The 14538-nt window shown below is 33.6% G+C and overlaps 2 protein-coding genes and 1 long non-coding RNA gene across 4 annotated transcripts in view; all 3 read left to right on the top strand.

Moving 5' to 3' along the window:
• Positions 1-14538, top strand: part of LOC148943326 (centrosome-associated zinc finger protein Cp190-like) — a 651851-nt gene that overhangs the window by 211062 nt on the left and 426251 nt on the right. The window lies entirely within an intron of this gene.
• Positions 1-14538, top strand: part of LOC148943328 (uncharacterized) — a 406409-nt gene that overhangs the window by 71901 nt on the left and 319970 nt on the right. The window lies entirely within an intron of this gene.
• Positions 1-14538, top strand: part of LOC148943333 (receptor protein serine/threonine kinase put-like) — a 79307-nt gene that overhangs the window by 62223 nt on the left and 2546 nt on the right. Inside the window, exons 10-11 of the mRNA XM_089101726.1 lie at positions 3343-3441; positions 9480-9653. Of these exons, the coding sequence (XP_088957852.1) occupies positions 3343-3441; positions 9480-9653 (273 nt within the window). The remainder of the gene's footprint in view (positions 1-3342; positions 3442-9479; positions 9654-14538) is intronic.

Below are 14538 nucleotides of genomic sequence, written 5' to 3'. Positions count from 1 at the left end.
ATTTGATTTATGTGAAGTAGTTTATTATGAGCCGTGGTGGTTCTGGCCTCTCTTACGCCCGAGGTTAAATCCTGAATAGCTCCTCCCCCCTCCTATGTCCCACAAAATTTTCAGGCCAAAATTTCTAATTAGTTTACGTGATGTATTTTTAAGTGATGAATGGGTGGTAGACTATTGTGAACTAGCATATAAGTGACGTCTTGGTAACCAAAAAAAGTTATAATATCAATTTAAGCTAAACAACATCACTTGCCAAGTTGATTTATATGTGGCAGTCTATTTGGAAGTAGCATATTTTTAAGCTGTATATTTGGGATACCATATTGCGAAGTAGCACATTTTTTAGTGATTTACTTGAGATTATATATTGCTAAGTAGTGCATTTTTAAGATGTAAATTTGAGACACCATATTGCCCATTTTTTAGTGATTTAACTGAGGCTATATATTGCGAGGTGGTCAATTTTTAAGCTGTATATTTAGGCTGTATAGCAATTTTTAAGCTGTATATTTAGTGATTGACTTAAAATTATATATTGTGAGGTGGTACATTTTGAAGCTGTATTTTTAGGTTATGATGTTGTGAAGTAGCACATTTTTAAGTGATTTACGCAATAATATATATTGCGAGTTTGCACATTTGGTAGCAATGCATTTGAGATAGTCTATTTCTTAGCTATGTAAATGTGATGGTATATTGTGAGGCTGTAGATTTCTAAGTAGCATATGAGGTATGAAGTGATGTAAATGTGATACCACACCTCTAAATGATAAATGTGAGATAATGTATTCCAAGGTATTAAATTTCCAAGCGACATATGTGACATAGTATATTTTAGATAGATAGATAGATAGATAGATTTATTTTCCATATACCAGTAAAATAATTACATAACAATCTACAAATCCCCACAAAGGCTCCATGGCCTGTAGGAGGGGGATTATGGAAAGATCAAATAAACATTAAACATTTGAACGCTTAAGATTCAAACAATATAAACGTAACATTAATATTTAAAAATAAGCATTTTAACTTTTAACATGTAAAGCATTTGCTTAATAAAAAAAAAAAAAAAAAAAAAAAAAAAAAAAAAAAAAAAAAAAAAAGAGAGTTCACTAAATAAGCTTTATCAAACTACAGTGAATCACAACATCTATAAAAAAAAGAGAGTTCACTAAATAAGCTTTATCAAACCACAGTGAATCACAACATCTATATATATATATATAAAATAAAAGAATTAAATAAAATAAACTATTGGCAGCAGGCAAAAGTAAAGAAAATTAATCACACGAAAACAAATATTTTTTTACTAGTCTTTTGAAGGTGCTAAACGAGTGGCATTCTCGAGCCGAATCGGGAAGGGTGTTCCATGTCAAATGACACGCAACAAGAGGATTAAAATCGGATCTTATTGTTGGTGTATGGGGAATTTTGATATTTAGAGAACTACGGAGTTGATAATTTGACCGATCAGATACAAAATAAAACGTAAATCTAAGGGACCTAGGAATATCACCATGGAGCTGAAGAAAAGCGAAAGACGCACAGGAAAGAATATAAAGTTTTTTAATATCAAGTAACAGTTTAGTTGCCGAACGATTTACATCCTGGATAATATTTATAGATTTATCATAAATATTCGAAAGCGGTTTGAAAAAAGAAGGGAAAGTAAACATCCATATGACTGAACAATAGGAAACATAAGAATGAATTAAGCTATGAAATAGGATTCTTAGAATTGGTCCTGGAAAAATATGTTTTAGTTTTCTTAGAATACCGATGTTTCTGCATACCTTCATTTTAATCAAATCAATATGGTGTTTAAAAAGATAAATTTTTATCTAGGATACCTAGGAAACGGACATGACCATCATTTGGTCTACTAGTAAAGCCTTTGGATATTTGAATTTCAGATAATTGAGGACAAACCTGAAATATACGAGAAAAAACTAAAAAACTAGTTTTAGAAACATTTAAGGCAATAAAGTTAGAATCAAACCAAATTAAAACTCTCTTAAAGAGGTCCACTAACTTTGTATGAACCTCATCCTCAGTTCTCCCAGAAGTAATAAGGGTGGTATCATCGGCAAAAGTAACAAGAGAATCCGAGGTATGCAAACTATAGTTGCGGGTAAGGGAGACTGTTGGATGACATAGACGACAGCAATAAAGAGGATTTTTATTTCTAATTGCAAAAATTAGGTCATTTATATAAATTAAAAACAGTGCCGGCCCTAAAACTGACCCTTGAGGGACCCCCTGGTCAACACTTGCTGGTGAGCGAAAAAGTGGATCAACAGAAATTATTCTACCAGCCAAGAAAGACTTGAACCAATCAAACGCACTACCTCTTACGCCAAAATGAGAAAGTTTAAATAGAAGAACACTGTGGGTTAATAATCAAAGGCTTTACGAACATCCAGAAACAAAGCAGCAGGAATCAGGGTCGAACGAAAAGCAGGTCATCACCGAATGGGGTAGGAGGAGGTTGTAAGAAAGGATTTAAGGGAGACTGGTACTTGATTGGTACTCCCTTGAAGAAAGGAGATAAGGGAGACTGGACTGATTCTTGGGAGGGTGTAAAGAACAAGACTGAATAGATTGGGATGGAGGAGTAGCGTGCGTAGCTTTGTTGGCCTCAGGCGTCTTTTTCGTGCTGCCGTGAGTTGTAAGAAAGGATTTAAGGGAGACTGGACTGATTCTTGGGAGGGTGTAAAGAACAAGACTGAATAGATTGGGTTGGTGGAGTAGCGTGCGTAGCTTTGTTGGCCTCAGGCGTCTTTTTCGTGCTGCCGTGAGTTGTTAGAAAGGATTTAAGGGAGACGGGTACTACTTCGGAGGGTGTAAAGAACAAGACTGAATAGATTGGGATGGAGGAGTAGCGTGCGTAGCTTTGTTGGCCTCAGGCGTCTTTTTCGTGCTGCCGTGAGTTGTTAGAAAGGATTTAAGGGAGACTGGAACTTCTTGGGAGGGTGTAAAGAACAAGACTGAATAGATTGGGATGGAGGAGTAGCGTGCGTAGCTTTGTTGGCCTCAGGCGTCTTTTTCGTGCTGCCGTGAGTTGTTAGTAGTAGTGTCAGTAGTAGTAGTAGTAGTTAGTGGTAGTAGTCGAGGCCGTATACAAGGGTTGGGGGTAGGGGGTCCGAACCCCCCCCCCTCCCATACACACACACACACCCCGAAATTTTTTTCAGGATCGTAAAAAAGTGATAAAAATGCATGAAAACACATTTTTGATGCGTTTTTAAGTTTTCTCTGTAACTCCTCCCTCCTCCCAACGGAACAAAAACATTGTTCCGTTGATAGATATGATAGATATGATAATTTTTTTTTTTTAAGATTCTGATATAGCCACGGGAGATAATACTGGAAACAGTTCAGTGATAACCGTCGATGTTTCGCACATTAATGACCAAGACTTGGTAACAAAAGAGTTTGGTAAGTTTTTTTTACTCTCTCTCTCTCTCTCTCTCTCTGTTTTTCTCTTTCTCCTCTTCCTCCTTTTCTCTATCTCTTCCTTCTCTCTATCTATCTTATTTTCATGTTTAAGCCAGTTTTTGTTTAACGTTAACGGCCCATTTTCTTAAAACGTTTCCCTTACGGAAGTGAGATATGCTTTTGTATAGATATTGCGAGAAAAATTAGTTCTCTTCTAGAAGCCTTATTTGCTTCTGGAAGAATTTTTGATTTTTATTGTTTTATTTGATTTTATGTAATTGCACTATATAAAAGGTTGGAGGCTTTTGTGCAGTTTTGTTTTCATACTTCGTTGTAAAACATAACATAGTGTTCGCCTGAGCTCCTAGTATGTGGTATTTCTTGTAAGATTTAGTTAAGCTTAGTTCAAAATGTACTTTTCATGACGTGTTGAATAGATCAACCTGAATAAAATCCCCTTTGATCGAAAAACTTACTCTAAAAACAATATTGCCAAAAGGAATTACACGTGTTATGTTTTTTTTTTTTTTTTTTTGTTGATAGGTTTTGTTGTCTTGCCACGCAGTCAGTCAATTTAAGCTTATTTCTAGGAAGTGGTAAGAGTTAAACCTCCCTGGCTTTTACGGATAGTGTGACTCAGACCGGATAGGTGAATATGACATTGCATACTGGGAAGCTGAGTTTAATTCTTGCCTTGGGCCACAGATGGATACAGAATTTTTTTTGAAGTGGGGGGAGTACGGGAAAAAATTTGGCCCTCGTCGGTATTTTTCGTCCCTCCGACCCTATAATTAGTGCAATTTTCAACTTTTGGGAAGGGGGGGGCACGTGTTTGTACAGCCTCCCCCTGGATCCACCCCTGCTTGAGGGTACAAAGGATGGTTTTCGCTATTATTTGATCGAGAGTCTACGCTGTGCGAGTTGAATTGGAGGGATATAGCCTAGTCTATCTTCAGAGATTCTCTTGGGGTTATGCAGCCAAGTTTTCGTTCTATCGAGCCATTTTCCTGCTTTCGACTGGAAAGCTCCGTTTCAGTAGCCAAGCTGGCAGGCATCAGTTGCAGATCGAAGTTTGATAATATCGAAAAGTGTTTAAGAGATGCAACAAATGTGGCCGCATCGCCAAAGAAATTGGAGCTTTTCCTTTGCTCCTTTCTAATGAGTGACAACATAAAATAGGCCCGCAACAAAAAAAAATTAGCGTTTGAACTAAGTAAGGTAGTTTTCTTCAACACTGATCTTGGTGAGGTGATCCAAGGATACGGCTTCAGTTTTTTACTAAAAATTTGTGATGCACCATTTTAATAATTTTGATAGGTTCACAACTCAGTATTATGGCACACATTAAAAGAAAATAAAGATTCTCTTCAATATTTAAGTCATCTTTGTGAAGAAGGGTTGGCATATTTTGCTAGTTGTTGTGCCTATTGTTAACTTCCGATATATTTCAGGGTACGAAAAATTTGGTTTCGTGCCTGCTACGGAGAGGAACGTGCAAGTAAAAATAGGCTGTTAGAGCGTGGTTATCTTCTTTTTAAAAGACTTAGAGACTACAAATTAGTTTACTTTTTATGAAGCTTGAGAAATATATGGAGATAAAGAATTCTGTCACTAGCTAAATCTTCTTTTTTTTTCGTGTTCTTCGCCACTCCATTTTCCGCTTGACATAGATACTGAGTTTTGTAATTTTAGTACTTTGTTGTGGATTTGGAAAACCGATGGTCTGTTTCTACCCTAGCAGGTAATTGTTCATATCTCAGAAACTAGCAGATGAATATTTCCGATAATACTATTGGACTCGCTGTACCGAAATTTGGCGAGTTCTATAAAATCGAATTTCCATGCAGATACAAGATTTTGGCAGAGATAGATGCTGTGCGCTTTATTGTTTAGTGTTCTGAATACAAACACACTAGACGCCTTTTTATTTGTGTTGGTTTAAGAAAAATGTGTTGCATGATTTTCCTGCTAGCATAGCTTAATGATTGTGAGTAGGTATTGATGTATGATTTAAAGGAAACCAGCTGTTTTTAAAGAATGGATTTTAGTAACGAACGTTTGGATAATAATGGTAATGGCATTTACTATGGCTCTGAGACATGGGTATTTCTAAACTATGAGAAAGCCATGCTTGAACAATGCCAAATGAATTGTCCAAGGATGGTTATAGGTACATGTTTGATTGACCGTAACTCTACCAATAAGCTGATTGAACAATTTGATTCAATTCCACTTTCTAGGGTTATAAAGAACAATACGTTAAGATGTAGGCCACGTTTCACAAATAGGCTACATAGTTTGCCAATATTCGCCATAGTAGTGCCGCATAGTTTGATAGTTTGCCAAAAATTGCAATTTTTACAATTCATAGATCCTCTGTAGATGCATAGGTCCTCGAAAACCAGCACGTCCTCTAATTTGGTGGGAAGAAGTCAGAAGAAAAAATTTAAAATAAATTGAAACTCCATGACGGAATTAAAAAATATCGTTCTGAAAAGGTTAAAATGGAGGAAGAGCGTGAAGAGCTGTTTTGTCCTGAAGTAACTTGGTGTTACAGATCTTCATGCTACGGAGGAAGAGCGTGCAAAGCTGTTTTGTTCAGAAGTAACTTTGTGCTACGGATCTTGGTGCTACGGAGGAAGAGCGTGCAAAGCTGTTTTGTTCAAAGGTAACTTGGTGATACAGATCTTGGTGCTACGGAGGAAGAGCGTACAGTGCTGTTTTGTACAGAGGTAACTTGGTGCTACGGAGGAAGAGCGTACAGAGCTGTTTTGTACTAAAGTAACTTGGTGCTACGGATCTATTCTGGTATCACTCCCTTGGGTAATGGTCCTCAAGCCAATCATAGTGTCATAGTTATGAAGTTCATGCTAACAATATAAAGTAAAAGTGGCCACATTTGTGTATTAATGATCGTGTAATCTTGTCTTAAAACCAAACTGCAATAGTATCACAACCTGTTTTGGACTTGATTCAGGACGCTCGATTAACCTCCGATGACATCTTGCTAATGTCACAGAAATAACACTCAATGTTACAGAAATAAAACTCAATTTCGAGTTTGAATAGGAATCTTTACTGATTTTAGTCTGAAATTTAAATTTTTGTTTCACAGAAGAAACTGCTCTCTTTTTTTAAAATAGTATCTCAGCGTCATTAAATACTCAAACAAGAAGAAGAAGAACTTTAAATTAGTGTTTTCACCTCCGTATTCGGTACCGTCACATACATCAAGCACCTTAACTCATAATTGATGATTGGAATTAATTTGCCACCATTTTTATAACTGTTCCCAAAAGCAGTAGTTATTGTAGTGAGAGGGTACCTTCAATGGTAAGGTGCAGTAAGTAGTAAGGTGCCTTCAATGGTAACTACTCGTTTTATATGTGCTATATCCTACCTGCTATTCCGGGTATGATTCCAGAGAGTATGTATGCAGAAATTGAGGGGTTGATTTTTCACGGGTATTTGAGAAACTGACCATCGCTTTAATTTCAGCTTATCCAAATTTTGATTTTCTTTCTATTTTTTAAGTAATGTATTTTAGTTGTCCATGAGGTAATTCAAAGTGTAATTGTATGTTTTTAAGTTGGAGAACCTATCTTTTGTCGTTAAACAGTGCATTTTTTTTATTATGTATTAATAATATATATTAATATATTATTTGATAATATGATTTTTAGTACAATATGATATTAATATAATATATTTAATAATATGATTAAGTTTCTCGTCTGTTTGTTGTGTACCGCTTGAAAAGACTTTTGTCAACGTTTGAAGAAAGAAGTCTTATACCTTGAAAGGATTTTATTTTTTATCAGTGGAATTTGAACCTAAAACCTTCGACATCATTGTGAGGTGTCTGTTGGATTGGCTTGTCCGTGTTTATCTTGGTACGCCATCATAATCTAGCAATATGACATCTGCTTAGTATACAAGTCGTCTTTGCTTCAAGGTTCAATCATTTTAGTCAGTATATAACGCGTCTGTTGTCATTAAAACAACTTTGAGGAATCAATATCTGAAGTTGCATTACAGTTCTTGAATAAACTCATAAATGTAATGATGGTCAATTCAGTAAGGGATCTAGGAGACAAGGGTGATTTTTTACTGTTGGGCAAATGTATATGAATAACAAAAAATTAACCTGGAACTAAACCAAAGTTTATTGTAACAAGATGGAAAAATGAACAAATAAATTAAAAAACAATCATGATTTACAGAGTAGATGGCGCTGAGCTCACATAGTTAAAGATTATTTTTAATATACGAAATGCTATTGCGAAATTACGAAATACTGTTACATAAGAAAATTAGGTGACAATAGTGGAAAGACATCAGCTATAATTATATCTACTACGAGTGAAATTATTGCTGATAATTTTTTATTAATTTTGGGAGATACGAGTTTTCACATCTTGTTACAAATAATCTTTGCTGATTAACAAGTAAAATAATTAAAGGGGACCATTCTGTGAATACAATTGAGTATTATATATAAAATATCGAGGGTATAGCCAGGATTTTTGTATGTGGGGGGGGGGGAGTGTACAAAAAACTTTCAAAAAAACGCACCAAGAATTTTTTATATTTTTTTTTTGTAATGTTTTTACGAGTCGGGCAAAACTTTTGGATGGGTGAGACCTGGTAACCCCCAACCCTGGATACGGCTTCGTAAAATACCATATACAACTATTATATATAAAATAAATAAAAATATAATCTGCCAAATAAAACGATAAAAAGGGTAGTAAAGGGGTACACTACACGGGAAAGTACGGAACTATAAGTTGTTCAAAATATTGCTATAAACCGTATAAATGAAAAGACGAATTGTTACACATATTACAACTGACGACTTATTAATTATACAACAAATAAAAGTATAAAATTAAGTTCAAAGCCTGTGACTAGAAAAACTAAATAAAATGACCTCTCAACCTCCTGTGGTGGCACAGTCGGTTTTATCTCGTCTTGGTGATATGGGACACAGGGCTCGAACCTATTTGTAGCAACACACCGCCAAGGAGCGTTGTTAATCCGATACACATACACGACCTCTCAAAATCTTTGTCTAGAGATTCGTAATATTTCTGGCTCATACAATTTCTTCTTTTCTTTCTCGATGTATTCGACAGTCACTGAATTTAGTTAACTTGTCGAAATTAATTAATTAATTAATTAAAATGAATATCTGGGACTTAGGTCAATGTGACCCGCAGCAAAATATTATGAAAGACGAATATGTTGCAACAATAGCAAAAGAAAATTATATTTTGGTTACTAAATTATACCACTTTTTAAATTTTCTCCTCGATTTTGTTTTTGTTTTTCTTGAAAATTTTAGAAAAGCCTATCCATGGTGTTCTCAGGTGCAGCTACAATAATCATAACTGTCAAATCAGGGGTGTCCCCCTTTATTCTGAAGGAATTCCCTGGAAAATATTGGCAAAAAAAAATCACGTAAATGTAAGTGCAAGTTAGAATAAATGATTCGTCAAGATAGGTCAAAACTAAAAATAGACAAATTATTTGAAAATATAGGAATAAATGAGATAAATTATCAACGATTGAAATGCAGGTGGATAATAAAAATGTTGCAGATGAATAAAAAATGTTCATTTTAGTCATCAAAGGTTGTCAAAGATCGTTTAGGTTGTAAAAAAGGTGTATCTGCCATATTTCATGAATAGCTCAAGGTACTAATTTGAATCTATCAGGGAATCTTGAACTAAGTCAAAAAGCACTATGTGCATTTAGGTTGTTAAAAGGGCGTATCGACAATATCTTAGGAACAATTAGTTGAAACAAAAAATGTCCTTTTTTGAATTTTCTGCTTGGTGTTAGTAGGCTGACTAGTTTGTTTATTTACTTTCTAGATAATAATTTTAACTTTATGGTTTTAACTTTAAGATTTTTAGCTTTATGGTTTAATTTTGTCATTGTTACCTCAATTGATGTTTTAAAGTGTATTTTGGAAATTTCTCGTTAGAAACGTATGACTCAGAATGTTTTTATGTTGTTTATTTCCTTTCTAGGTAAGAATTTTAACAAGGACTACCCCTGGTGCCCTCAGGTGCAACCTTATCACGGGACAAACCCATGTTTGGAAAGGAACATACTAAGCAAAGACAACTCGGAAGATTTATCAGTTAGTGGAAACGCACTCATCTCAAAAAGCATTCAAGTTTATGTACCAAACGTTGGAAGAGGTAAAGAAATCCTGGTAAACCTTAATTGATTGGGCCCTTCATACTTATTATATTTTTAAACATAATTAAGCGTGAACATAATTAATATAATAAGCATAACACATAATTGATACATAAATATATAACATAGATAAATACAAACAAATGATACATAAACATATAAATATATTGATACACAAACAGAATTGAAACATAAAAAACATAACGTGAACAAAATAAACATAATTTTGCGTAAACATATCCAAGGAGCCTTCAAGAACTTTAGCTATTCAAAATAAGTAGTTTTCGCTTCTAACGTTTCCCCATGAAAGCATGTCTTTCTCTCTTCCCACATAACCAATAGGTGTATCATTAAGTGGGTACTGATTAAAAGAATTGGGAAAGCTTCTCTAGGGGATTTTATTGGGCTGGCATACTTCCCCCTTTTCTTAAAGCTGAGAAATATGTAGGACATGCATCATATAGGAATGTCATACATTTCTTTGAAGGGTGTTAAATACTACCCCCTCCCCTTATTTGGGACTTGTTGCCACCCCCTCTCCCTCACCCTTAAAACTTAGAAATCAAAGGGAGATGATTTTTTTATGGGGGGAGTATTACGTAAGTTCTTAGGATTTTCAATGGGCGTCTTCCCGGTCCGACGAAAAGTTAATAATATTTAATAAAAATGTTATATTTCATTCCAGGTAAGAGCAAATTAACAGCTGGAACGATCGAAAATTAAATTCGTATTAAATTTTTGTGAATACGGTTAACTAGCATATTTACTGAATAAACTTCTGTACATTCATCATCCGAGTGGGAAAAATGGAGGCAAATGAGCAATCTAATAGTAACAAATGAATATTAAGGGATCAAAACTCATATTTTCCATATTTCGCTCATTAAAATTACTCGTGTTTTAATAATAAATTACAATGCATAGTAAGGCATTATTGAATAAACTGTTCCAGGTTGGCAGTTAATTCGTATTAAATTTGAAGTAAATACGTATTAAATTGCAATTTCCACCTGGAACAGACTCAATCAATAAATGAAAAGATTGTACTTCTCAATTTCAAGAAATGTTTTTAAAGATGTATTCTAAATAAATTATTTGGGACCTTACCTTATTTGGGACTTTGCTTAATAACAAATTTACTGGCTTAATCCCTTTGCACAGGACTTTGCAGCTTTCAAGTATTTCTTTTTTGACGTTAAAAGTGCGAACAATCACTATGACTATGATTATGACACTATGACACTATGACTAAAGCGCTGGTGAAAAGGGTTAGCTACTACTACTACTACTAACAACTCACTGCAGCACCAAGCCGCCTGAGACCAACATAGCTGCGTAGGCTCCCTCTAATTTACACCTTCCTGAGAAATCCCAATTTCCTTTAAATCCTATATCACGATTTTTTCCCTCTCGAATCGGGGACGAACTGCTTTTCATTTGGACTGTGTAGTTGACTAGGTTATAATTTCCTTTTGGAAATTATAGGCTATATTTTCCGTTGGCTAGGCCACTCCTTGCGGTCATCATGCAGCGCCGTTTATAGTCACGGTTTTGGTTAGGCAAACATGTGAAAGGTTAACCAAAACGCCGCTAAGGGGGAGGGGGTAAGGGTTAAAAGGAGACATGCGGTGAATAACTCATGGGATTCCGGCTTTTGGGTAGTATTTTAGTTTCCACCAATGAGACATTTATTTGCACAGTTTATACTCTGAAAGTCACCAATATTCTCACAGACAGGTGATTTGTGGAGCGTTTCGGTGCGTAATCCGCACCGTGTTGCCCTAGTGGTGAAACTGCTGATTCATTTTTCATTAACAATTTTAGAAAGGCAGAGACTAAGCTTGGGAAATGCTAGTTCTTTCTTTTCTTTATTTTTGTTCTTTTGTTTTTATTTTCTTGTTTTTCTAATTCCTTGTTTTCTTTGTTTTATTAAGATCCTATGTTTTATTTTTGTTTTTATTTTCTGTATTCTAGTATTTTATTTATTCTTTCCACGCAAGGCTTTCTTCTCCCATTATTTCACCTATTTTGAGCTTTGGGGAAGGTTTATTGTTAAAATAGTACAATGGTCCCCGCCGAGTGCACCACATCCTGAACTGGCAATTTTTTCTCTTTAGAATCTCTTCCCAGGCACTTCTGAACCAAATGAGATCTTTTTGAATTAGGATTACCTTGAAATTAAATTACTATATTAAATATAATATCATATATATATATATATATATATATATATATATATATATATATATATATATATATATATATATATATATATATATATATATATATATATATATATATATATATATATATATATATATATATATATTATAAAAATATAATATAATATCATTATATTTAATATCAATATATAATATTAAAATCAATATATGATATTAATATTATTTCACGTATTAATATTGATATCAATAAGTGAAATAATGGGAGAAGAAAGCCTTGTATGGAAAGAATGAATAAAATAATAAAATATAGAAAATTAAAACAAAAATAAAACCTAAGACCAAAATAAAACAAATATAATAAAATAAGAAAACGAACAAATAGAAAATAAACACATAGAAAACAATATATCATTTAATATCAATATATAATATTAAATATAATATCATTTATTATATAAAAATATAATATCGCCCTAATAAATATTTTGCCCTCCCTAGAGTATAGGAAACTTGACAGCTAGATTAGTCAGCTCCAAGTTTTCTTGAAGCAAGTCTTCTCGACATTTCTGTCAGCTCCAAGTCTTCTTTCTGCAACCATTCTAAGCGCATCTGTTGGACTTTATCAGGAAGTTTTTATTGAATTTTGCTTCTTTGCCATTTATTATATACTTTTATAATTCAATTATTAATGGGAGAAAGTGTAAGTATAAAAAATTATTAACCTAAAAATAAATAAGAAAATGCTAAACGTTACACAAAAGCTTTATCAAAAATATTTCGTTTATTTGTTACATAAGCGTCAACGACAATACGAAAATATCAGTAACCAGCTCTTCGACACTGATTTGTTTTTATATTTCTTTGGCATTGAGGTAGCTCCTCGAAAATCTATAGTCCCACTAAAACATTGCAGCCTATTCCTGTCTTTATCATGGCTATCAAAATATGAACACTTTAAACAAACAGTGCTACTTCTATAAGTCATCTTCAAGCACCGGATTATCGTAAGTAAATTTTTCTGTGGTCACTGGTGCCTTTGTCTCTTCCTTGGGGGGAGGTGGTTGATAGAGCAGCGCCGCTGAGGTGAAGAAGAATATTGTTATACCTTTAGTTATTAAAGTAATCAGCAACGTGTTTCTCAAAAACAATATTGTTAGTTTCCTTTTAAAATATATTAGATTGGAACTTTATCAAAAAGCGATATCTTGGGGAGCTCCCCTCATCCAGAAATTTATTATCAAACACTTCGTGGTAACGAATTGTACGCAAGGAGCGACCCGACTTATAGTAACCGAAACTCTAAAAAAAGAAATTTTGAAACCAATAGATGCATCAAAAGAATTAAATTTTTATGCTGATTTCAAATATATAAGTTTCATCAAGTTTATTCTTACCCATCAAAAGTTACGCGCCTCTGAAAATTTGCCTTATATTCGAAAAAAGGGGGAAACACCCCTAAAAGTTATAGTGGGGGGGGGGTGTGTAAAAACTCGAGTTTCCGATGAAATACGATAGCTTTCCTCCAAGAAACGCAATACGTAGTGGTTTTCTGCAAATTTATGCTCTGTTTGAATATTAGTAAGCAAGGAAAACAAATTTTGAAAATGTATAACAGCTGGGTCTCAGTTTTCTCCTCGGACTAAACGTATTTAGCCATGGACTGTACTTCGAACTGGCCTCCCGGTTGCTGCAAGAAGAAACAAGTAATACATTATGTATAATAACTTCTATTTGCATGTAAATATTATTTTTATTTTTGAAAGATATAGTATGAGCATTCTGTATTTATTGCTTTTTAAATTCACTGTTTGAATATTAGTAAATAAGGAAAAAAAATCGAAAATTTAACAGCTTTGTCTCAGTTTTTGGTCTGGAATAAGCATATCTAGCCATGAACTGTACTTCGTTTTGGCTTCCCGATTGCTTCAAAAAGAAAGAAGCAATACATTAAAGATAATAACTTTTATTTGCATGTAAATATTATTTTTATTTTTGAAAGATATAGTATGAGCATTCTGTATTTATTGTATTTTAAATTCACACTTCAAGGGATGTAAGGGAAGGAGGTTTTGGTGTTAAACTTATTGCAATTGAATGGTGGATCAAAAAGAGAGCAATGTTTATGGATATTATGGGCCCAAACGTGCCCAGTAATCAGGTTATATTTTCAATTCCCTCTCCCAACAAAAAAATAGAAACCTAGTATTTTCATATATTTTAATATATATTATTTGTTTCTATATTACTGTTTATATTATTTTTTTTATTTAATTTCATTATTATTATTTAATATTTTTATAAATATATTGATATTTTAATAAATTTGCATTTCCAGCTGATTTACGTTAAAAAAAAGTCAATAATATTACTGATAGCATTGTTGCAAGACCGTCATTGAAGTGAAACAAAATTAAAACTATAATTATTTTATGCATACAAAACCCTTATTAAAAAAAAGTTTTCCCTGTAAGATTGAGATCAATCCCCCAGCCTTGAGACAAAACAGGATGTATTTACTCTGTAAAACGGTGACTACACACAAAGTTCTTTCCCTTTTAATAATAATAGCCTACAAAAAAAAGCAACATCAAAATCGATCACTGATAAAGAAAATTGTAATGAGAGATTTTTTAACATCTAGAAAATAACCTTTAATTACTTCCAGACCTCCTATAAACAAGGGGAGTTGGCCTACTTATCT

The sequence above is a fragment of the Artemia sp. Qi Xiang Cuo genome, chromosome 15 (assembly GCF_049724085.1).
Source record: "Artemia sp. Qi Xiang Cuo chromosome 15, ASM4972408v1, whole genome shotgun sequence".
Taxonomy (NCBI): domain Eukaryota; kingdom Metazoa; phylum Arthropoda; class Branchiopoda; order Anostraca; family Artemiidae; genus Artemia; species Artemia sp. Qi Xiang Cuo.
The sequence above is the reverse complement of the archived record's forward strand: the minus strand, read 5'-3'. Positions and strand labels throughout refer to the sequence as shown.